This window comes from Ambystoma mexicanum, chromosome 9 (genome assembly GCF_040938575.1).
Source record: "Ambystoma mexicanum isolate Mex_15411 chromosome 9, UKY_AmexF1_1, whole genome shotgun sequence".
NCBI classification, from domain to species: domain Eukaryota; kingdom Metazoa; phylum Chordata; class Amphibia; order Caudata; family Ambystomatidae; genus Ambystoma; species Ambystoma mexicanum.
Window position 1 is genome coordinate 1,222,967,736 of NC_090931.1, and position 25,727 is coordinate 1,222,993,462.

Below are 25,727 nucleotides of genomic sequence, written 5' to 3' on the forward strand. Positions count from 1 at the left end.
CTCTGCTGATCTACCTAAATTCTAAAATGCGCTCCTTCTGCTATCCCCCTACTGAGATCCTCTCACACAGGTGCGTCCGGGCACACCTGTCCCTAGTTAAGGTAACCCTTATGGTCCATTTCTGGAAGCCCATCACTGCTTCACTACCACTCTTTAGTCATGGCATGTGAACCCAATGTGTACGGGCAGTTCTCCGGGGTTAGGTCCACACATTTCAAAACAATGACATTGAAGTGGAGCTAAACACCCTCAAAGCCTAAATTGGCAGATAAGTACCAAAATCGAAAATTTTAAAAGACTGGGGAGTGAAGCGTTGGGTATAGATAGTGGGTGAGTGCAGTGAAGAAAGAGGAAATCCAAAGATGGCATGGGGGTGGTGGGATCCCTATAAAAGTAAATGGAAGGTGTATCTTAATTAAAGATGACAACGTCGATACGATAATCTCAAAAAGACTCAGTCTCCCATCCAAATGAGCCATGAGAATCCTCCCTTCAGCGGAGGACAGGAGCATCCTCTGCAGGCCATCTGGCTTGCCTCCAAGGCTGAAGGCACTTCCCTCGCCAGCATTCGTCCCCCAGATCTATACTCCCAGTCCGTTGCTGCGCACTGCTAGAATTGTTTTGCATAAATCAGGGCATTTATGTAATTCCTTTAGCTCTTAGTCTTCACTGTGGGTCACCTGCGTCTGAAAATCACCTCCTTCCCAGTTCCTATTCCAGCTTTCTACCAGATTCACTGCCTGCTCCTCTGGAAGCACTCTCGAAACCGCATAACACTCTGAGGTGCTCCCACAGTCGGTCCATCGCTACTAGTGTTCTGTGAGTTGCTCCCAAAGCCTTAATCCTCCACAGCAACACTGTGTTATTTGGGGAAGGGGTCCCTCAAGATGCTTCTTAAGCTCAAGGGATCCAGTAAGCGCTCTTGCCAGTAATCCTGCCAGGTTTCCTGGCACCTTAAATCCTTTAAGTCATTTAGTGCGGTGGACAGGCCACATCACTGGTGAGGGTCACAGCACAGCTGTGGCAGCAATGCGCTTTACAGGAGCTTGCTGCCATGTGAAGAGGATATGGGATACTGCTGTTGCCGAAGCTTGGTCTCTGCAAGCTTGGTGTCAGTGCAGACCCTCCCTAGAATAACTCTGTTACACTTAATCAGGTCCAGTACCTCTGCCAAACACAAAACGTGGGTTCCTTCCCCAAGATAGTTTCTATGAGTGTCCTTCACTGAAGTCCTGCTAAAAACAAGCATTTGCAAATCCAACAGTATTGACTTGATTTTAACATAACTGTGTATAGGAATTGCCAGCTGCTGCTATGGTAATTAATTGCAAGGCCTTTGTCATTTGTGTCCCGTTCTGTCTGGCCACGCTCTTTAGGACAGCCAGGCTGAGTCACCACAGCCTAACATTTTGGGGTGTGGAGGGGGGAGAGGGCTACAGCTCGATCAGCTCCATGGAGGGGCTTGAATTCAAAGGTGTCAACCCTGGTTCACACCTTTGAACTGAAGCCCCTCGGTTTATTTGCTTTTTGCTCAGTGGAGTTGTTAACCTTTGAGCTGCTGCAATTGGCAACCCCTCTGTGGATGCTATAAATCATTAAATGAGTGTGAAAAAGATACATAAAGCTAATGCGTCTTTTTTGCGCTCATTTAATGATTTATAGCGGCCATAGCGGGAAAAGGCAAATTTTGCGTTTTTTTTGCAAATCGCAAAATCGCCATAAGATGGGTGGTCTGATTTTAGGTACTTGCAGTAGAACAAATAAATTTGCTCTTTTATGTGTGTTTTTTTTAATGAATTGTATTTGATCTTTTCCTCTTGTAAGAAGTGTTTTTTCTTTTTCTCTTCCTTATTATTAATATTATTAAATTGTTTGTGTAAGGTATAATTTGTGCCATAAACACAATAAAATATATATTTTTTAAAATAAGCATAATTCCCAGACTTTTGATTTCCATTGTTGGATAGAGGCAGGGGCTGAATGAATTGGGCCAGAATGAATAATTCCTGTGATTCATGAAGGCATCAACATCTATTAGCACCCAGGGTAGGGTCCGCAGCCAATCAGGTTCTGTGGATCGGGGGCTGAAAACTGTAATCTTTCCCCCCTCCTGCCCTTTTCTTTTTTTGTTGGTAAAAACATCCCAGCCCCCTCCCCATCCCCACTTACCTGATTGTGGCGGCGGTGGCGCATCCCACGCTGGCACAGCAGTTTCCCTTTTCTGGCTGCCATGTCCATAGAAGAGGGGCTCTCTATGGTGCCCCGCCTCCTATAACCATGGTGGCCATTTTGGGTAAGTATTTTCATTCATTCAACGGGATGCACGTGGCGTCCCGTTGAAGGAATGAAAATACTATTTTTAGCAGCCCGGGTTACCGCTTTGGTAACCTGGGGTGCTAATGGCATTAACCCCCATTGCAAGGGCCGGAATGGGGGTAACGGCCAGGTGCCCTCATTATGGGCCCTCACTTTGCTCAGGCCGATACTTGGGCTGCTTTTGGAACAGGGGGTTTACCCTGATTTGTTAGGATGTCGTTTTAGAAGGTTCTCATCTACCCACTTCATAATGGACAAGTGACATTCTCTCATCCTGGCTGATGTTATATCTCTGCTTCCTGAATGCGTCTCAATGATTTGATGTCACCTGCGTAATTAAAAAATAAAATGCCATTCTGCTGAATTATGTTCATCAGTGGGCAGGTATGCCGTTTAAAACGTAGAGGCAACAGTGCTGAGTGCTGCGGTTCTCCACAATAAAGTGGTTTGGCATGAGATGAAACAGTGCCCAGATGTAGCAATTGCATACGGTTAGTGAGAAAGTAATTTAGCCATTTTAAGGCTTCTCATAGAATACCCCTAATCTAGAGAGGAATGTTTGATGGTAGACAATGTTGAAGGCTTTTGATACATCGAGGAGAATCAAAGCCCTGGCACTGCTGCCATCCACCTCCCATCTCAGCTGATCCAGATGGGCTGTCTTACTAGTTCTGTGCTACAAGCAGGTCTAAAGCCAAATTGGGTAGGACAGAATTAAGACGATGCCTACACAAATAACTGTCACTGGTGTACCACCACTCGTTCTGGTTCTTTAGCAAGTTATGGCAGCTGAGAATTTGGACAAGCATTTCGAGGATCTCTTAGGCTCAAGAAGGCAATTTTCAGGAGGGGCCTCAAGACTGCTTGATTCAACACCAAAGTGAAAATTCAATAACTTAGAGAGTCGTTAAAAAGCAAGTTGATCACTTTAAAGGAAAAACGGTCTTGGTTAGTTTAGGTGGCAGATTATACTGCAGTGAACCTGAGCAGCATTTAGAAGAGCTTAGAAGGTCAATCAACTCTTCCTCCCTTAATTGTCTCAATGACTTTACAGTCAGCTGATAATGTCTTTGGGCCTATTTTGTCTGACACTGTTGTCAACTCAGTTTAGATATAATCTTTTCAATTTTGTGAACAAAGAAGAGAGTACGGCTATTAACCTGTGCCTGTGATGGAAGTGTGGTTGAATCGACTGTGCAGGTTACTAACTTCATTTCAAGAATGAAAATAGTTATTTTGCTAGACTAGGGGAATTATTAATCTTAATTCTAGATTTGTCATGGGTGCTACTCGGGGCTGGTCTGTCTGGCGCCATTGGCATTATCTTCATTGTATAAAGGTCTCCCCTACCAAGATGCCGTCACTTCCCACAAGTGCAGTTTCAGCTCTCCGACTGCATCGGGAGACTGTAACTCCTCTCCGTCCTCAAGGAAGAGTATTTTCGGAACCAACACTGACAAGGCAGAGCGTTGCTACGACTATCGTCAGCCACACTCTGTGAGTTAACAAGGTCCACATCAAGAATTCCCGGTTAGTTAACAATTCTATCTCTGTCTAACTTTACTTCCTTCTGTTCCCTACTATTATCGGCTCACCCGTCTCCGAACACTCCCGCCAGAATCTTCCTGTTTACGTTCCGAGTAGAGCATGTTTATTTACTTCTTTAGAGTACGTGGTTAGAGTCTTTTTCCGCTATTTGTCATCTGTCTCCTTTCTGCTAGAGTAAACAACATCTTTCCTGTTTGTTTTAGTGAAGGCACGTTATCCTTCTCTTTTGGACTACATTCCTCATCATGCTCCTTGATCGCGTATGCTACATTACATACCAGAGGATGTCTTAACACTTCACGCTACCGGGTAGGTATGATATAGATTCCTTTCTAGTTCTGATATTATAGCTTCTTTTAAGTTTTACGACTTCTCACATTTCCTCAGGACGAATCTTCTAAAGGATCGGCTAAGCTCTGCCTACCTCTGTCACTCGACGGAGCTCCCGCAACATCTACCGCCTTCCCATTCCTATAGAATCCCCAAAGATTCTACCCAAGGTACGCTCACCATCACCAGCTACTCCACCTTCCTTATAGACATCAATAACGTTATCCTCTTAACCTCTATTGTTTACACCTACAGTCGGAGGTCCAGACAACAGACACGTGAATCTACTTAGTCCTTCCCAGCTGCCTTCTATCTCCGCTCACAAGCTCCGACAGTGACCTCCCGGGACTTCTCAACGCACCCCAGCCTCACAACTTGGTAGTTTGAAGACAAGATTATTATTTTTGGCTTTCGAGATCTCGTTCTTATAGGGTCGTTATTGTTTGAATAGAATTTTCAATTCTGGTGTGTAAGAGCTCTTCCTGTATAAATATTTGGGAAATGATGGATGGGTGCCTGGATGATGGGTGCATGTATGGTGAGCGTAGCATACTGCAACATTTTCAAGGTACAATGTAAGGTGTTCTACACCTCTGCAGAGCATATCTCTGATTTGCAACCCTCCCCGGAAGTCTTTCAAGGACGGCAACCTTCTCTATATTGCCACTCTAAACTCTCCCTCAGCTGTGAAACACTCCTCCGACATCTGCCGCCTTCTGGAGGAACTTGACCTCGATGTCCTCGGTCTCACCGAGACATGGTTCACGTCCAGCTCTGTCACAAGCTTTGACACTCTCCTACCTGATGGCAACAATATCTTCTCTGCGCCCAGGTCCAACTGTCCCAGAGGGGATGTAGCCCTGATCTTCCCAGAGTGGATTCCTGTCTCTGTCATTCCTACGCAGGCCTTCTCCTCTTTCAAATGCCTTGTCTTCAGGCTCTCTCTCTCTCCTGGCCATTCCCTTACTATGGCTACTATCTATCGGCCACCTGGTCTGATCTCCTCCTTCCTCTCCGAGTGGGTCAGACCTCTCCTCTTCCCTCCTGGTCTCGACCACTCAACTCCTCCTAATTGGAGACTTCAACATCCACCTGGATGCTTCCTGTCCTTCCTCTAGACTCTTTTGTGACCTTCGCGGCTCTCTCTCACTCTCTATTCTCCCCTCTGGTTTCACTCACTCTGCAGGGCACACTCTGGATGTTCCGATCTCCTCAGACCTTCCCCTTTCTATCCCTCTCACCACTCCTCTCTCCTGGAGTGATCACTTTCTCCTTTCCTCCAAGCTCACCCTCTCTACCCCTCAGGCCAAGCCAACTCCAGCACTGCCACCCACCTTCTCGGTCATCCGACCCATGAAGCGCATGCCAGTTGAGGCTTTCGTCGCTACTTTCTCACCCCCCTCCACCTTTAGTTACACCCTCACACAGCCCTTTCCATGCTCCACTCTGCTATATCTGATACTCTCAATGTTCTTGCCCCTGTCATGAGTATCCACCTGAAGCCCAAAGCCAAGTGTAACTCCTGGTATGACTCAGACCTCGTCACACTCAAACGCAACTGCAGGGTGGCTGAGAGGAAATGGCGTGCTTTAGGTACATCCTCTTACAAACTGGCCTGCTGCCTGCTCCAAAGGCAATAACGGCTGTCTGACCTCATCAAGAAGGGAGCTCACATCCAAGCCCGCATCTCTGCGGCATCTAACAACTCGGCTGAACTCTTTAAAATCTGCAAGGAACTGGCCAATCCTGCTGCAGTCTCTACCTCTCCTGTCCCCTCCCAGGCCCTCTGCATGGCACTGGCTTCTCATTTTATCTCTAAAACTCATGACATCCTGCCTCTCTCTCCTCCTCTCCCCTTGCTCCCTCTACTCCCTGCTGTTTCTCTGGCCCTTCTGTGGTCACCTCTCCTCCCTCCTTCTCTTCCTTTGCCCTGTTCTCCTCAGACGAGGTTTCTAGACAAGTCTGATCTATGAAAGTCTCATCAAAACAGGTTCATCCCTGTTCCTCCAAAACCATCAAGGACCACATTGACTCCCTAGCTCCTGCTCTGGCTGACTTCTGCAACCACTCCTTCACCCGTGAAGCATTCCCTTGTGTACCCTCTTCTTAAGATACCCTCTGCTGACCCATCCTGCCCAGCTACCTATCACCCAATTTCCATCACCCCTTTCCTGGGAAAACGCTTGGAAAAGTTGGCCATCTCCTAGCTTAATTTTCACACTGAATCTGTTGGTTGTCTCCAAGATCATCAGCATGGCTTCAGAGCTGCTCGAAGCACGGAAACTGCTCTCCTGAACATCCGTGAAGACCTGCTATCCAACCTTGATTCCAACAAACTCTGTGTCCTCATCTTACTTGATCTCTCCTCTGCCTTTGACATGGTCAACCATGCCATCCTGCTCAACCGTCTCTGTGATAACCTGGGTATCACCGGTCAGGTCCTAGCATGACTGACTTCTTTCCTCTGTGATCAATGCTCCCAGGTTCACCTTGGGTCCTTCCTCTCCTCTATCTCTACCTGTGGTGTTCCCCAGGGGTCTAACCTCTCTCCCTGACCGTTCAACCAATACCTGGCACTTCTTGCCCACTGTATTGCCGCACTCTGCCCTAACTTCCAGTGCTATGTGGATGACACTCGGCTCATTTTCAGGCTACCTTCAGCCACCTATTCTCCCTCTCTCGTCTTGACTGTCTGTCCACCATCCCGGAGGGGCGTGCCACCAATGATCTCTGCATTAATGCCAGTAAGACCGAGATTCTCCTCACTATCACTCTCTGGCCGGACTCTCTTGGCCCTCTTCCTGCTCCCACCTGTGAGGCTAAAAACTTTGGGGTCATCTTCGACTCCACACTCTCCTTATCTCCTCACATCTCGGACATCTCTTAGAAGTCACACTACCAGCAGCACCTCCTTAGAGGTATTCTTCCTTTCCTCTCCTTTTCCCAGAAGCTCACTTTCTTCAGAGCTCTGGTTTTCTCTAGGCTGGACTATTGCGACAGCCACTTTTCAAATCTGCCTGCCTCTACTTTCCGTTCTCTGCAACTCATCCAGAACAGGACTGCATGACTTGTCCTTGGCCTCAAGCCCAGGGATCGTATCTCTCCAGGACTGAAATCTCTGCACTGACTCCCAGTGGCTGTGAGGATTAAGTTCAAAACCCTGTGCATTATCCACAAGGCTTTCTGGGTCCGGAGGCCTCAATACTTTCAACTCTCTCTTCCTAAATATCTTCCTTCTCGAGCTCTTCGCTCATCCACCTCCAACTCCCTGAGGGTCAGTCGCTTCTCCAAGCAATGAGTTGGTGGTAGATCTCTTTCTTCGGCTGGGGCCTCCTTCTGGAACAGCCTCCCTCCCTCCCTGAAACTAGAGGAGAATCATCTCCAGTTCCGGAAGCACCTCAAAACCTTTCTATTTGCTTCTGCTTTTTCTCCTCCTCTCCCCTGCTGACCTCCTTGCTAAAACTGAAACTGCACTTGTTACCTGGCCACCCTCTGATCTCGGGCCCAGGTCCACCCCCCCGCCAGTCGCACACCTGCACTGCCTTCCTGGCAACCCACGCACTTGTGGACTGTTCTCTGTATCCCTACAGTCCCACTACCAGCACTTGACACTGACACCTGATGTCTGCACTTACCCCTGCACTTGCCACCAGCTGGCCGTACTTCTACTTTGTTATTTATTCTATTATCCCATGTACTGCACTGTCCCCTCCCCCTTCCGCCTTCCCATGCCTTTGCACGATCTGATTGACACTTGGCCTAGTAGGATCGTTGTCTGTCTTCCCTCTGTTACCTCTCCCTTGCCTCGTCGTGCCACGAAACACTTGTGTATATGCACTTTATAAATGCCATATCATATCATATAAAATGCCTGTGATCATTTTGTAAATGGTAGGTGGATGCTTAGATGATTGAGGAATTAAAAAAAATATTAAATTGGTTTCTTATATCACGCTTCATGCCGGAGACCCTGCTCTAAGCATGGGAATGTGTTTTGATCCGATGTTGTCCTGCTTACAAGAGAAGTGCCTTTCCCCTGAGCTATTCCCTGGCTATTCCCCAGGACTGGAAGGTGTGCACAAGGTCCCAACCTTACTGTAGCATTCTCAAGGCACTGTAAAAGGAGTACTTTTGAAATGATAACCAAAGCCATTAGGGATGTATTTTTCTCAAATCACGGATGAATTAATGGACTATTATTATTATTATTATGCTATTCAATAAGCCACGGAGCGCTTTACAGTGGTATACACCTTTACAGATATATAACGGAGCATTTTACAGAGGTGTACAACATTACAGATGCAGAACAGAGCGCTTTTCAGAAGTAACAACAGAACAGATATACAGCGGGTAGTAGGATACAGAGGGGTACAGCTGTACCGTGTGGTGGGGAGGAAAGGGGCAGGCAGAGTCTAGGGAGTCAGGTGGTGCGAGGGGTGACATGATGGTCTAGGTTTTGAGTAGGAGAGACTCCTTGAAGAGGTGGGCCTTCAGATATTTTGTGAACTGTAGAAGCGTGGGGGCGAGTCTGATGCTGATGGGGAGGAGGTTCCATAGTCTTGAGGATTAGGCAGAATAGGCTTGTTTTCTGGTCCATTCCTTTTTGGAGTGGAGGATTTCAAGTCTGCATGTGTCCTGGCTTCTGGTGGTGTACTGTCCGCCGGAGATGCTGAGTTTCTCTGCGAGGTTGCTGGGTGACTTGAGGGCGACTGCCTTATAGATGATGCTGCATGACTTGAAGGTGATTCATGTGTAAAGTGGGAGCCAGTGAAGGCAGATGAGGGCTGGGGTGATGTGGTCATATCCATATAGATCCTTGATGAGGCGTGCAGCCGTGTATAGGACACTTCTCGGGGGCACAAAGGAGGATGATTGTAGGGCTTGAGGAGTACATTGCCCCCATCCACGTGGGATAGGACCAGTGCTTGACCGGTGGACCTAAAGCTGTCCAGAAGGAGTAAGGGCTTGACTTTTTGCAGAGGCGGAGGAGAGATCAAGAAGCACTATCCTCAATTGTTCAACAATCAAAAATACCATATACACTTCAAGTACATCACTACACCATATTACAGATATGTTATACTCCCCTTATAGGGAGTATCCATCGGGAGTATAGCTCAGGGGCAACATGCTCGCCTTGGAAGCAAGACGACAAGGAGCACCACAGGTTCAATCCCCATGTCCGCACTTAGAAACATCTGGGTATTAAGCACCTTATAAATAACCTATCATATCATTGTACTACTTATAATAACTATACACACAATACTATAGTGTATCTGGCCACTGGCCAGATTCTTGGGGGCACGGCCCAGAGCCATGGCCCCAAGAATCTGGCCACTGGCCACAACCACCACAATAGAATTAAACCATATAACAAATATGTACAATACACCTTCAAATAACAACACTCACCCAGACCCTCAACCCCCAATCCCAATAACGTCCCAGACACACAAATTCACAGCACACAAACTATCACCTACACAGCATTTTTTCACATATAAAAAGAGCTCTATTTCAACTTTTCACTCCCCCACCCTTTCCAAGCCCTCCTTAGTCCACACAATAACCCAAAATATATTTTCCAGATTTCTTTTCCTCACAGTGCTGGCCGCAGACAAAGTCTGTGATCCGCCCATCCAATATGGCCACCATTTCAAAAATGTTAACAGACTTCACATTTTCAAATATCCAATCAGCGTGCGCCTCTCTGCAAAGTTTGGTAAACATTCATCAAATAGCGCCAGATTTATCAGCTGCCAAAAAGTACTCTTTCTAAAAGTGATGCAGAGGAGGATAACGAAGAACACAAAGAATAGATAGAGGAAGTGCCTACCTCCAGCACCCAGAAACAGTCACGTGTGTGGCGGTTCTTTAAGACCATAGGGGAGGGCCCAAAGGCTCTGGCTGCCCATGTTGAATGCATTGAGTGTGGGGTCCTACTCAGTCACAGACAACACAGGCAGTACTTATTCGGGACAACCTCCATGCACCACCACACCACGTCCAATCACCCAGGTGCTCTGAGTAAAGTTGCTCCTTTCTCAGGGAGAATCAGGTTAACATCCTCTACCCCATCTTCCTCAACCGCTCCTGCCACCACACAGTGTATTCTTGTGGAGCAGAGGATCCAGCCAGTTGCCTCACAGACCATACAGGAGGCTGTACATCCTTACCTTTCGAGGGTTATAGTTTTTACGCATGTACTGCAACACGCCGCTCTGCAGGGCGGAGCAGTTTTAAAGTACTTTTGAGGGTTCAGTCAAGGAGCACGAGAAACACTGCCTCCTACCTTACATTTAAGGCCTACCCAACTTCCCCTGTCCACCTGCCACGCCATATCTATGGTTGATGTCCCTTCCCTCCCCAGCTTAGTTCAAAGCCTTTTCCTAAATAAAAGACACAATCCCCTGAAAAATATAAAAGCCAGAAACACACTATAAAGGTTCCTTTAGGAACCACCTTTCCCAGTTAAAAAATAGAATTAAAAAAAATACATAGGACTTTTTGCAGCCTGTATGGTCTGGTGACAGTATGATAGTGTGTTCACATCTGCAAAATTCCAAGAGTGGGGTGGGGGGATTAAAATAATTAAAATCATTTTTCGTTCAAAACTGGTGGCTCATAAAAAAAGTTTTGGTATTTTTGGGGTTTTCTTTATATACTGCACTAACAAATGTTCTATTGAACTTATTTTTTTTCCTGTTTTTGCTTTATATTTACTATAACTACTAAAGAAATACTTCACTACATATTTCACGAGTTCACAAAAATTGTTTCAGTGCATTTTGGATATTGAAAGGAAAAATCTGATTTCCGACATCAAGAAAATTCACCCCATCTCCTTATTTACATCAACCAACTTGATATTTTCATTGTGAAAATATGTCATTCCTAAAGCATATAAAAAAGCACATACACCTCCATTCACAAGCTGTCTACCTTATTCCATCTGAGAACAGAACACATTTGGACATATCCATATTTGTCTTTGATTGATTTTTGAAAAAATAATCTTCACAGCTGGTAACAGTTGCATTAGGCAACTCAAGATATCCTTCAGTGCAACCTGCAAAGATCCTGGAATCACATAGCCCAAACTGTTGCTTCCACAATGCACAACAATAATATATGGACGTTTAAAGTGAGCCATAATCTTACAGAACGGTAATAAGGTTACCCAGTTTAGCCCACAATCTGTATACCATGAAACTTCCACTTCGTCCAATCCAATAGTAGCATAGATGCCACGAGATTCATTAGACACCTTCAATGAATGGATCCAGGAATCTCCCACACACTCTTCTTTCTCATAGCCATAGCCATAGCCAAAGCCATATTCACTACACACAACTAAGAAAACACTTTTTATGCTATACTCCTGTATACTTCAACACCTCCTACAGACCCACAAACCTGATTGGCTAATCCCGCTTAAAAGATCTGGATGGCACGTGCGGGTCAGCGGACTACCGCAGTGTCCGTGGGCTCGGCGGCATCTGCAATGCTTTTATTCACCTATGAAAACAGCTCCCTATCAACTTTATTCCACTACTCCAACCTGTTCAGGCCCTCTTACAGCCACCAAATCAACCCAAATGTGTTTTACAAACTGTTTGTTCAGGGTGTTGTCCACGGACTAATGTGGTGTCCGCAGACTCTGCGGCACCTGCATGCCCTTTTTTCAGTTATAAAAACAGCTCCATATCATCTTTATTCCACTCCCCCACCCTTTCCAGAGCCTCTTTTGGCCACCAAATAACCCCAAATGTGTTTTCCAGATCTTATCCCCACAGTGCTATCCGCAGACACCAGCCGTTGTCCGCAGATCAAGTATGGCGACCGCTTCAAGAAATATGATGTACCTCATGTTTTCACCATCCAATCAGTGGGCTTACATGATGTCGAATCGGGAAGTGAGTTAGTGGACTGGACCCAGATATCACACATTTTATTTACCTACTTTTTGCCCATTTTAAAAAAAACCTACTGGATAGATTTACACCAAATGTACAAAAGGACACATTCAGGACCACGCTGCCGCTCCTGGTGCAAAATGGGTGAAAATCCGTCCAGCGGTTTTGGCTGTAGGCACGAGTAAATACATTTTTCCATTGCGGCTATGAGGATTTCCACAAATGTTGGGACCCCCTATAACTTTGCCCCTGTGGACGAAACTGCACCAAACTTCAAAAAACCATTTGGAGTAGGCCATATACTTTTTTTGCAAAATTTGGTCAGGAGTCTTCCAAGGGGGACAAAGTTATAAGCCGCCCAAAAAGTGATCTTTCTATGAGTTGAGCAACTTATCCATAACTACAGGGGCACTACGGCAGATCCTGTAATGTATATATATATATAGTGACATAATTTAGTGTACACATGTAAGGGCATTTTATGATTGCAATTCTTTTTAAAAAGTTTATTTGTATGGTATTTTGCCGACATAAAGCATTTTCTGACTGACTAATATTAAAAAGACTGCTAATTCGCACTGTACCAATGCTGTTTAACCATGTTTCTTTGGGAGAAGTCCAGTCTCATCAGTAGGCTCTCTGTCACTGCTATCAAGAAATATTCCTATGCAAGCCATGAGGGGATCTGTTGATACACTTGTTGATATTGACTGTTAGCATGTGATTTCTATAAATAATATAAATCCTTCAGAAAATATATAGGCCCTGCTCACAATAATGTGAGGTCCGAGATTGCAAGGTGCAGCTTTACAACTCGTACTCAGGTTGCAGAACCAGTAGTCAGCTGAAATGCGTAAAGATGTATCAACAAGGGCGCTCTAACTCCTTCACACCACTTGGTTTGGTCTCTGAGGGGGATACAGGTAAATGCAGCAGTCGATCTGCTCATCTTCATTCATCGTCAATTGATCTAAGACCATCCATGCATCCTGTTTGAGGGGCCAACTTGGTGCCTCAAAGTGCCACTTATCGTGCAATGAATTGCCAAATCACCGGCTATGTTTGGTTATGATGAATGAAGTAATCTTTCTAAATGCAAGTGTTATCAGCAAGGGCACTATACAACTCATTCACACGATTGCTCTTCATGACCTAGGATGAGGCAGTCAAAGGCAGCAGTCAATCAGTTCATCCTGGTGCCGGCATGGATGGAATGAATGCTCTGGGGCTGCTTAGGAACTGTGCTTGCGAGGTGCCTGTAGGCGTAATTTTGAATGCAGTCCATTGCCTAGCCCAGGCTGCCTTTTCCATAAATGATTAGTTTTCTGTACTGTTAGTAAGTGCAAGCCGTCTCAGCATGGTCACCTTTACACATCCACACCATTGAATTTTATTTCCTAGAAGGAGACAGCAGAGGGCGCCTGTCTGTCAGTTAAGCCTGATGTATCATCTGTGATGCTGGTGTGGATGAACCTTTATTCTGTGCCAACTGATGCATCTTGTTTGTGGGGCCAAATTGGTGCTTGGAAGACTCCAGTCCATTCCCTCTCCAAAATGAACACACATGATTGGTTTGTTGCAATGCTTGTAAAAGCAAGGAGTTTCATCAGCAAAGACACTCATTCAGCAGACCTAGTGCACAGACCCATGGTCCTCAAAGAGCAAGTAGAAATCATCTACACGTGCACCATTGTAAGCGGCAAGGGAACCCATACTGATGTAGCTATGCATGACTTTACATCACCACATCGCTTTTCCGCCGATTGGTAGTCACTCTCTGTTGCCTCTCTTGGGAGGCTCAACCAAAGAGTGCTAATGTGGCCTTGGGCAACATGCTTACTTCCTATGCTCTTTTATCTGTTCATTCAACCTTAAAAAGATATCTAGTTTTTGTCCATTTTTCAGACTCCAATGTATGCCGAAGTCCACGTACCACGAATATCAGATGAATACTACGGCGACAGAATCTGAGAAAGGAGGCATACAAAATTTAAAAAAGAGTGGATTATGTTTCTGAGAAATGTTATTGTAACATACTTTATGAAGATCCAAGGAGGAATAACCTACAGTTTGGAAGAAGAAAAGGAAAGGGTAGACCATTCCATTAAGCTATTGTGATTGTGCATGAACACACTGAGGGAAGGTGGTTGACTGTTGCAACAGTTTGTACAACAGATAATTCTACTCTTACAAGAGCAGGACATGTTAACTGAATGAGGGAGCCTAAGAATAGGTAGGGGATATGCATTCCATTCTACATATTGTCAATAATACTTTATAAAACAATTACCCAAGGTGTCAGAATAACAATGTGACTCCCACAGCTTTCTCGAAGACACAAAGATGTTCCTCTCTGTCCCTGATTTGTTATGTTTTCATGAAGGAAAAGAACCAGGTGGGGATGAGTAGAAACAGCACATCAGGGCAGCCAGTTCATTTCTCAAAGAGAGCTGTGTGGGTTCCTGGGACGGCATAGAATCTGGAGCCTGGAGGGTGGCCTAGGGTGAGGAGTGGGGCCTGACGTTAGTAGTGTTTACCTCGCCCCACCACTCTGCAAAGCTATGGCCAAAGAGTAGCAAGCATCCCAGTCACAGGATTCCACACAGCCACAACGATTATGCTGCTCCACCCAGAAATGTTATCATCGGAATCTCCTTGCAACTCACTCAGCAAGATGGGATAAGTGGTGTGGGTATGCCAGCACTGCTTCTTTCATTTCCTCATGTTAGCTGTCTGTTTGAACCTGCGTGGCTCCTGGCAGGTGACTAGCAGAGATGGGTGGGTACCCGATGAGATCCAGAATACATTGTGTCACCTTTGCTCCCAGGAAAGGGGCCCTCGCCTTGCTTTCACCATACCCTTACCATGTTCTAATATAATATAACGAAGATATATAGCAATCACTGAGCACGAGGCTTGGCTGTGTTGGAGATCACAAGGTAAGCAGAGAACTAGTACTGAAAACCTCAGATTGTTTTCAAATGTGTTTTAATTGTAATTTTTAAAAAAACTTTCAAAGCAGAGATCTAGATTAGGACGTACACCTCGGTCAATCTGGGAGCCTTTCTGCTCTTTTCCCTAATATCTTTATTAGGTCAATAACATATTGTTGCTAGACTTCTAATTGTCCTCTTAAAATGCAAATGGGGATATAATGTCGCACCCTTTTAGGCTGGTTACAATTAGGTCTCAAACGAATAGTCAAATGTACTATATCTCGCTCTGTGCTCTGCTCCCTTACAATATCAAGACACGGGACACATTTTGAAATAGAAGAGCTCCATTTACATTAGGAAGAAATTGAGTTCAGGAGGTCCTCCACTCTATCATGATCCCACAAAAAAGACGTTGTCACAAATCTCTCTATAATCTTCTGTATTTCTTACCTTGGTTCTCATGGTTTAGTCCGCTAGATCAGGGACTTGCAGTTTGTTGCCTTTGTATTCAAGTGAACTCTTTATTTTGAATGTCTTTAGCACTCTTTTTTATGTCTCGGATTTCATCTAGATTACTTGGGCCTGCCATTGCCTTTGTGTTTTGCTATGGCTGATCTTTAGGAAATGGCACTTGCCCATATGGAGCAGATCTAGCATTCAGCTCTAGCAGTTCTGGTTTTCATTTTGTGATCAAATATATTAGGCCTGCCCCCTTGTTTCCCTTTGCATTCCTCGAACTCCTGTCTGCTCATTCTGGTATCATACTCGAGATATTCCGCTCTGCTGGCCAGAGCTCCGTTATCCATCATCAGTGAGCACATCATCCTAATTCCTGATTCTAGACCCGCCGGAGTGGGATCATCCCATGAAATGGGTTATTCGGCTTTGCTTCTTCTCTGTAGCGAGGCTCTCACAACGGTGTCAATAGGTGCAAGGCTTTCATGGTCAGTTATCTCCAGATGGGTCAATTATTACCTTCAAATTGGGTCCTCAAGGGACTGTTGCATAGACAGGGTTTGGTCAACATTGCTACGGTTTGGTTTGTCCTTTTAGGAGAAAAGTGATCCTGTTGCTCACCCCTCCTTTTCCTTTTCTCTTCACAGACTCCATTCTCTCCCAGCTTTCTGAGTCTCACCATTTTGTATTAGTGGTCAGACTTCCTGACTGGCTGCGAAACAGCCCCAGTCTTTGAACTAGTTGAACTAGGGCGTTGGGTAGTTAGAAGACTATTATTTAGTTATGGCATGAGTCCGACTAACCATTTGTAGTGGTACTTATCTATTACCCAGAAAAGCAAGGTAAAAGTGTATGTTAAGAAAGCGGGCTAAAAGCCTTTTTTAGCTCTGCCACTGCACTCTTTTTAATGGGGAGTAAAAGATGTTTTTGAAAATAAATGCAAGCATTGGTAATATCGAAAGTAATGCATTTTATTCCTTTCCATTATGGGAATCAATATTCAGACTTTTATCTCAACAAGTTTCGAGGAAAATAATCCCCTTCTCAAGATCTGAAATTAAAGAAACACTCTGGTATTTCATTACTCAACATGAAATGCTAAAACCCAACTTCAGTAACTAGATGTGACTTTCGGCAGCACAGGTGTAACCTTATCTGGAAATGAACTTTAAAGGGCACTCTCTGAAGAAATGGTGAACTATAACAGTTGCTTAAATGAGGCCTCGCTCCCTACTGCATAAGTAACATGCACCATTAAGGTGAAACAGCATGGACACTGAAGAAATACTAATTAGAATGTAAGAGGACATGCCGACCAATGGCCATGTTAAGAAAACTGTTACAGATAGAAGCACAATCACAAGTGGAGATGGGTAAAGTCTAAAGGGCATTCTGGGGCCTATTAAGTGTGGGATTTAATTCATGCGAGGTGGCAAAATTAGGAGATGGAACCTAAATAAGACCACTCAATATTCAGTGGACGGAGCAGGCTTGAAAACACCAAATAATAAAATGTAATTAATATAAATGAAAACATTAGTTTATAATACTGTGAGAAAGAATCTAGGGGCCGTTGCGAGACAGTGCGCTTGTTAATACCGCCAATGGCTGTGTGGAAAGATATTGCGTGCAGATAGGATCTTCTGCGTTAGCGCCCTTCCACTGGTGCCCCCTAGAAGGTACCAGGACACATTGACTGAAGAGTACAGATTGAAGGTAAATCCAACGCGCAGATCCTGAATATTGCTATGGCATCAGTCCAAGCTGGGAAGGAATATTCTTTCACATCAGCTCTTGTGATACAACAATCAGATTCTTTATGTTTGTCAAGACGGACTTGGTGCGCACTTGCATTTGAAATGGGGATTGGCCCCTTTACATTCCTTCTCAGCAATCTTTGCTAAACAGGATTTGGACCAACAGAAATGTCACCTATACCCTCATATGACCTGCCTTCTAACCTTAGGCCTTGATAACGACCTGGATGGTCAAAACACGTGTAGGCTGGTTCTTTATGATATCTGATTGTTGCATCACAAGAGCTGATGTGAAAGAATATTCCTTCCCAGCTTGGACTGATGCCAATAGCAATATTCAGGATTTGCGCGTTGGATTTACCATCAATCTGTACTCTTCAATTAGTTTGTAATAGCAATAGAAGTTTTCTGCATATGTCGCATGCATATATATATTAAATTCATAGCTGAAAAGGGCAGGGGTAGTTTTCAGAATAGAGTCTGCTTTACATTTTTTCAGGAAGGGCTAGCCATTAATTCTTTTCTACAAAGCTACGTTAAAAAAAGTAGAGGCGTTCGACACTTTCATCCCAAATTCAACTGTATTATTTGTCATCGGCTTTGGAAGGTGTAGGCTGCAGGACCCTTTCTTTCACCTGTTCCTAAGAGCATAATCAGGCATTCATGCGGGGTCCCAGTTTGGCCACGTCCTCACGAAAACCCACCATGTAATATTTTCTCTTTTGCATTTAATTCCACGTTTATATATAGTATACCCTCAGTGGATATTTTTTGCAACTGTATACAGCAACTAATTGTCAATATAACGTTTAGAGTTATGTATAGTGTATCTGTACCAGTGCACGTGTATTTTCTTATGCAGGAAAGGCCAACAGTTTTATTTCTGAATTTTAGTTAGTAGCATTTTAGATGTTTTAACAGATATTATTAGATAACAACATTATAAAACATCTAAGAATGGAGAAAATAAATAATAAAATATTGAAATTGGCAGGTGCAAAACAACACTGAATTGGATGCAATCATAGTCTCAGATACTGCTTGCAAAGTACCATATCACCTCTACACTTTCAAATGGAATTTTCTCTTGGCTACATTTTGTAACCAATTTGGTGTACATTCCATTTATGGGTTCACAGGACATTTCAGGTTTTCTAAGCAATTGTAAATGCAGGGACTTGCATGTAACTTCAAACATTCTTACTCTAAAAACAGATATGAAACAAATACATAAAACGTAAAAAACATCAAAGTGACATGCATGATAAAATTGTATTGGACAATCTGTTTCACCCATCTTCAGGAACTTTGAAGCCTATCATTGCCATTTGTTGCAGCTGACAGCCTCACCTGCAGCTTATATCCACAGGCCCTTATGTTGAAATCCTAGCTTTTTATGTTTTAAATGCTCACTATACAAAGAAAGGCACAGCTTGGTTTGTGATTATGCACGTGGCAGGTCCTAATGTGTCATTACTGTACGTATATATCAGTAACCTGCATTTTTGTATCCACGTTATTGGAAAAAATACATTATCAGAACTGACCGCTGAAAGCCAAGCCGAAATGGATTGCAAACACAAACTCGGCTTGAACAAAGATACACACATCAATTTTTAAAATACTTTATTCAATAAGAAATCAGCCATTGCCCGCAGCTTACCTCCATGTGCAAAACACACTCTTAGCCGAGGGAATTTTTCAAAAATCCCACCAAAGATCATAGAGCAAATGGCGGTGGTGGTTTCGGCTGGCATGCCTGGGAAAAGAAAACAATGGTATCAGGAATGACCTTCACCTGGCTATACGAATTGGGCACATTCTATGGAACAGCATCGCAAAGACTGGCCTCCAGCCTCGTTTTGAAGAAGAACGAATGACATCCTCAGACAGCAGCCAAAGCATTGCTGTATACAGAAGTTGGGCTTTTTTAACTTCTGTTGATTGTGATAAAAGTATGTGTGCTACTTACACATTGTGGGATTGTGATTGATCTAAATTGTCGCAGAGCATCTGGGTACATACAATCCACACAGTTTGTCAGATTCCAATGCACTAACCACCATCATCAATGAGTGCATGCAATGTTACTTCATTGGTGTGGTGCATGAACAAACGTGCACACATTCTGCATGTTACACTGCACCCAGTTGAATATTTAGAAAATGTCCAGGCACCTCTTTTTGTCCAAACATTTTGAATTCACAGTCTCTAAATTCGGGCTTTAAGTGTACTGTAGTTAATTTCACTTATATAGATTTAACACATTATAGGACTGAATAATATGTACCATTGCTATTACATATAAATGTGATGTGTTTATTGGTAGCTGTTAACGCTGCATCACATGATTCACAACGTATCATTTTCAATTGTTTAATACTGACATAATTGCATAGTTCATGATTGTATGTGAGACTTTAATGTGATTTAAAGTGGACTTGTATAGCGCAAATTCTTCCATTTTGGCAGCCCAGTGGTGCTAATTCCTGTAGGAGATGGGTGCGGGAAGCTATTGGGGGAGATGCAGGAATAACAACCTGAAGTGTTGATGAGAGCAGAATGGAAGAACCTTAGTTCTCTGCGCTGATAAGTTTCAATTGTGGGGAGGGCATTGGGCTATACGTAGCCATGAGGGAAAGCCATGAGGTGTAGGTATCCTGCTAATTATTTTTACTTTCAAAGGCTGCCTTCAGAGCACGTATGGGCAGGGGATTGCTGGAGGGCTGTGTGTGACAAGCTGGTTGTACAAGTGTAGAGTGCAAATGGTGTTAGCAGGGTTCGAAATTGAGGGGAGTTGGGAGCTATTTAGCTCTTGCTGCTTTCATAGTAGAGCCTGCTTAGCTTGAAACCAACAGCTACCAGGAGCTACTTTTGGCTCTTAGGGCCAAGTGGTGGCTTCCAAACAGGGAAATATGACAGTATTTGAGAATGTTAATAAATAAGAATTAGAACACATCTAATACATATTTAAACACACTGATTCATACAAAATGGACAACGAGTTAAAGGAGCATCTCTGATAGCTCCTGGTTCCCCTGGGGTAGCTCCTGCCTACTGGGGGATGCCCGACACCCAGGAGCTGGTTTTAGCTTCTGCTCATCAAATCTCAGTTTCAATCCCTGTGTTAGTATGTGCAGGTGGTGTTCACTTGCAGTGTGTGGGCAGCCAGTTCATATGTGTAATGTTAGGTATAAAGTAGGATGGTGAGAGCTTAGTGAAGATATGTTAAATATTGAAATCAGACTCAAGCAAAATCCAAGTTTTGACTTTTATTTGACTAACAAAATATTAAGCTAAGATGAGATGGTAGTTCTGTAGGCTTTTGAAGTCCCAGAGACCTCTTAATCATATGGTGGTCACAAGACAAATGAGAGACAAAATGAAAACACACACAGCTGGACATCACTTTAACATGGAAAAAGGCAAAAGATTCTCCCACTTAAAATTCCAGAAAAAAGTATGCCAGGAATTCAGTCTTGCATGGCCCCTTTATCGAAAGGGCTATGAACTGGAAATGGACATGTTCAAAGACTGGGAGGCAGTTTTCCTATCTGAGAAGTTACATTTCAAACAAATGTTTTGCATGTGCGTAATATGTCCAAACATTTTAACGTGTAGTGTCGAATGAGTGAACCAAGTATAACAAAACAGTAACGCTACTGTAGAGACATTCCAAAATGTTAGATTCAAAGGCACACAGGTTGAGAATGAAATGATATGCTTTTTCACACCTTCCCTGAGCAGTAAGGCTTTTCACATGTACTGTGGTATGCATTTTCCAATGTTTAAGCAGACTCAAGTTTTTCCAATTACAGTGTGTGTAAGTATCTTCCTGGCAGTCACAGCCAAATTACTGCTGGCAGTGATTGCAATGCCCACCCTAACTAACAATAACCCTCTGTACCCATGTGTCGGGACTAAAACATTGTCAGAGGTTGCTACATGTTTCTACAGCCTCCCTGCTTTGCTAGGGTACAATAGGTCAACCTGAGTTACTTAGGCCTACTTGAATGCATATGGTGGAACTAATACAGAAATATTCCTTAATCTTCCAAGGTGCTATGTCACATTTATGCTAGTTGTGCCTCATATTTGCAGGTTCCTTAATGACTCGCACAAAGTGGCAAATACAAAAATATGTTACCACTGCTCCAGTGGTGAAGTTTCCCCTGTTTGCTGGGCATGCCTCTTCTTTAATAAAGGGTATCAATATTTTCTGCTTGGACATCCAACATTGCCATACATGAGGATTGTTTCCTTACCCATTCGGGGATCTGTACATTGTGCCTAAAAGTTGTAAAAGGTAATAGTGGCAGGTCACATTTTGGTACTATTGATGTGTTTGCCTTGAAAGTCTCATGCTCAAACTAGTCCTTAGTGTGTCATAAAGCCTGTGTCTATGTTTAGACCAGCAATTCTCAGGTTGAGAATCTTTAAGTACGTGTGCTCCCATATTCTCCTTTGTGTGGCATTCGAGAGGTCACCTTTAAGCACCATTACTGACAGGTCATGCAGCATGTGCCTGTCTTGTGTGAGGCTTTGGCCAACTGGTGTTTCTGTTTTGTGGTTCAAGATGGTGTATCTATGGAGGCTCATTCTTTGACGTAGTTTCTTGCAAGTCTTACCAACATACTTTCCTCATGGACATTTTTTGCTTTGGATGAGGTATAGCACAATGGATTATTTGTAATTGAATGTTCCTTGTCTCTGTACTGTTTGGTTCTGCGGAGTTTGTGCAGCTGATTTGGTGCAGATGTGTTGGCAGATTTCGCATCCCCTAACATTGCACGAGGATGTTCCCAGTCATGGTCCTTGGTGAGATTTTGTTGTTTTTTTTGCAATTAAGGGGGCTTCCCTGAAGGCGTCTGTGCAGTAGCACCTGGAGTGTTCCAAGTGCCAGATGCAATTACCATTAAATGATCTCAGACCACAAAAAACAGACAGACTCAAAGTTAAGTCAGGCGGAAGGATATAAACAGAATATTTTACAGTGGAGTCTAACCATGAGGCATCTGAGGCACACAAATTACAGTTTACACTGGGATTATATAGGCAATGGCTATAACTTGTGACAGCTAATCGATTATTCATCAAGGAGAAGATTGTCCAGGTAGGTTTTGAACTCCAACCACACATTATTGGGGCGGGATGTGAAGGGTAGTGAGTCCAAGTACAGCTCCTCACAGTTCTGGGCCCAGGTTAGTGCCACCATCCAAGCTTTGGTATCGGGCAGGATGACATGTTTCCATCTCAGCAATATACATCTCTTAGCAATCATACAACTTGTGTTTACAAATGAACAAAGTTTCTTGTTCAGGAGATTCTCCCACATACCGAATAAGGCTCCCAGGGGGGAGCGCTCAAGGGGAATGTCCACCACCTCAGAGAGAGTCTAGACTGACTATTTATTCACAAGCATTTTGTATAGCGTTGACAGTATCCGGTGACTACCACTCGAATTGGCAATGTATATCAACTCTTCAGTTTCCTGGGGCTCTGATGGGTAACAGGGCCACAGTGACTGCACAGCAACATGTATCCTGTAATAGTGCATACATTCCATCCCTGTGCCAGTATGTCCCTGCCGCTACATTAATGGAGTAATGAATTTCCCATCCGAGAATAGATCAGTCGCGGTCCCATAGCCAACACGTTCCCACTGTGCTGCCAGTGTAGCATCCCTAGTGGGACCCAAACCTGTAAACCTCCACAGTGGAAGCCATTTATTATATGGGTGAGCCTCAGCATTCACAGTAAATATGTGACGCCAGGCCAACACTGTGGAGGACACTGGTTAAAACGTGCAATCATCTTTGTATTTGCGGTCCATAACAAGCATCTTAAGGTCTGATTTACCAGCTGCCAAGCACTCAAGTTTGACATGGGGTGGTTGCAGCTTTTCCTCATACCAAAAGGGGGTGTATTGAGCGTGTGCAGCTACCCAATATAGTGCAAGGTGTGGGGCCTTGAAACCCCCCTATTATATGGGGGGTCATATCAATCTACTTTTTCCAGACCGCCCCAGAGTGCCACAAAAACTGGGCATAGTGCCATGGAGTTTGGAGAAGAAGGGCTTGCCAGGCCAAACCGGGACGTTGGAAAACATGTATTATCAGCCCTTGTGAGTGGAAGCACCCTCCATCTGGTCAGCCTGTTCACCACATAGCCCTCCAACTCCCAATAGTTGTCCTTAAGAAAGGAGGATTTAACACTGGATACTTTCACTATTTAATCCCAGTGGGGGACCATCGGAGGGGATACATGCCATTTGATTGCTTAGTACCACCAGTCAGTGGGAATATTTCTGATTTGGTGTAATTAATTGTGAACTCAGAGAAACCCCCCAGATGAATTATATCCTGGAGGACAGCATCCAGATTTGTCTGGGTATTCCTTACGTACAACAAGACATCATCTGCACATAGTGAAACTATTTTGGGTGAGCCACTGAGACGGACCCGCCGATGTCCATGATGGGCACGGATCATATTCACCATTGGTTCAATGACCAGGGAGAAAAGGAATGGGGAAAGTGGGCAGCCCTGCCATGTGCCCCTGCTTAGCTGCAAGGGTTCAGACTGATACTAGTTGCCCGGACTCTGGCTGTCGTCATGTGTATAGCAGTTTAATATAGTGAAGCATTTCTGGACCGATTCCCATCTTTTCCAGTACCACACATGAAACCATATCAAATGCCTACTGGGCATCAAGTGTCACGGCCACCACTTCTGTGCCAGATCTTTTCTGGCCATCACATCCAACAGGCGTCTAATATTCAGCAAGGTTGACCTGTCTGGGACAAAGCCCCACTGGTCACTGTAGATGATGTGGGGCATCAGTGGGAGAAGTCTGCTTGCGAGAGCCTTGGTGAACATTTTTGTGTCAACATTCATGAGGGAAAGGGGCCTGTAGGACCCACACTCATTGCTTGGGATTTGAGTAGGATAGTTATAGTGGCATCGCGTAGGGAAGTAGGTAGAATGGAGGCATTAAGTGACCCTACCCATACCTCCAGAAGGCGAGGGACAAGGAGGGCTGCATATTCCTGATATAATTCAGACGTGAGACCATCCGGGCCAGGGGCTTTGCCCTTAGACAGGTTAGTAATCACTGTGAGGATCTCTTCCATTGACAGTGGGGCATCGAGGCCCTCCCTGGTATGGGCATTCAGGCTCAACAAGGGTATCCCTTCAAGTAGGGAGTGTATAGCCTGTGCAACGTGTATAGGGAGCCATAGAAATCAGAGAACGTTTTGAGAATCTCTTGGACCATTGGGGATTCCCCAGTGCATCGTTAATGCAGTCCACCGGGGTACACCCAACGTCTGATTTGGCCAGTCTAGCTAGTGTTCTCCCAGCCCTCTCACCTTTGCCGTATATCCTGGCTGCTTGTGAATGCGAGAAGTAGTGAACCTCCCTGAGGGCGTGCGCCTCAAACTGCTCCAGTTGGGAGCATATCCATGCTAGCACCTGTGGATTTCAGTGATTAGTCTATTCCTGCTCTATGGATTTGAGCTTGGTTCCAGAACACTGAAGGTCCCTCCTGGTGGTTTTCAGGACCCTGGCTTCTCTAGAGATCGACATTCCACGGATGTAGACATTGATGGCTTCCCATTGTACACCAGAGGATGTCACGCCCGCTTCATTACACATGAAGTATGTCTCTATGTCCGACCGGATCAGAGCCTTGAATACTATTTCTCTGAGCGCTTCAGATTAGAAGTGCCAGGAGCTGCCCAACCCAGGTGGTCTATCTGTTTTCAGTGTCAATACCACTGGGGCGTGGTCGGAAAGGGTTCTGGGTAGTATTACGGCTTCCCCAACTTTGCCCATCAAGGAGCCAGAGGTCAGGAACATACCAATATGTGAGGACATATTGTGCACTGATGAGTAGAACATGTATTGTCACTCTTGTGGATGTAGTAAGCATCACATATCTCCCAATTCCAAGTATTCCTTGTGGGCCAAGAGTTGCAGCGCTGCTCAGGATCTTGGTCTTGGGCCACACTAGTTCTGTCCATGGTCTGATCGAGGATCAGATTCATGCCCCCCACAGAATCAGGACCCCAACGTAACCAGTGAGTATTTAATGCCACATCATCAAAGAATTCAGGAGAGTCGATGTTAGGGCCATAGGTGTTAACCAGTGACAGGGTCCAAATACTTATTTTTTAAGGCAAACTTCACAGACTTATGGACTAGCATCATGAACCCTCAGATTGGGTTGAGTATGAGGTGAAGTGCCTATTCGCCATCCATGTCAGTGCAAAGCCCATGCGTCTTTAGCATGCGTCTCCTGTAGGAGAAGGACATTTACCCTGTGCCTATTTACATAAACCATAAACCTCTGCGAATCTGTGAAGTTCACCAACTCTCTAATATTCCAGCTCATCACTTTCAGCCCCATTGCCGTAGAAGGACACTTTTGATGGATGCCCCTTTGGGCCTCCCATTGTGCAT

The 25,727-nt window shown here is 44.5% G+C and overlaps 1 protein-coding gene across 2 annotated transcripts in view; it reads right to left on the reverse strand.

Annotated features, from left to right (window-relative positions):
- Positions 1–25,727, reverse strand: part of ACMSD (aminocarboxymuconate semialdehyde decarboxylase) — a 606,399-nt gene that overhangs the window by 355,285 nt on the left and 225,387 nt on the right. For both annotated transcript variants that reach the window (XM_069616567.1, XM_069616568.1), the window contains exon 7: positions 18,929–19,024. In XM_069616567.1, the coding sequence (XP_069472668.1) occupies positions 18,929–19,024 (96 nt within the window). The remainder of the gene's footprint in view (positions 1–18,928; positions 19,025–25,727) is intronic.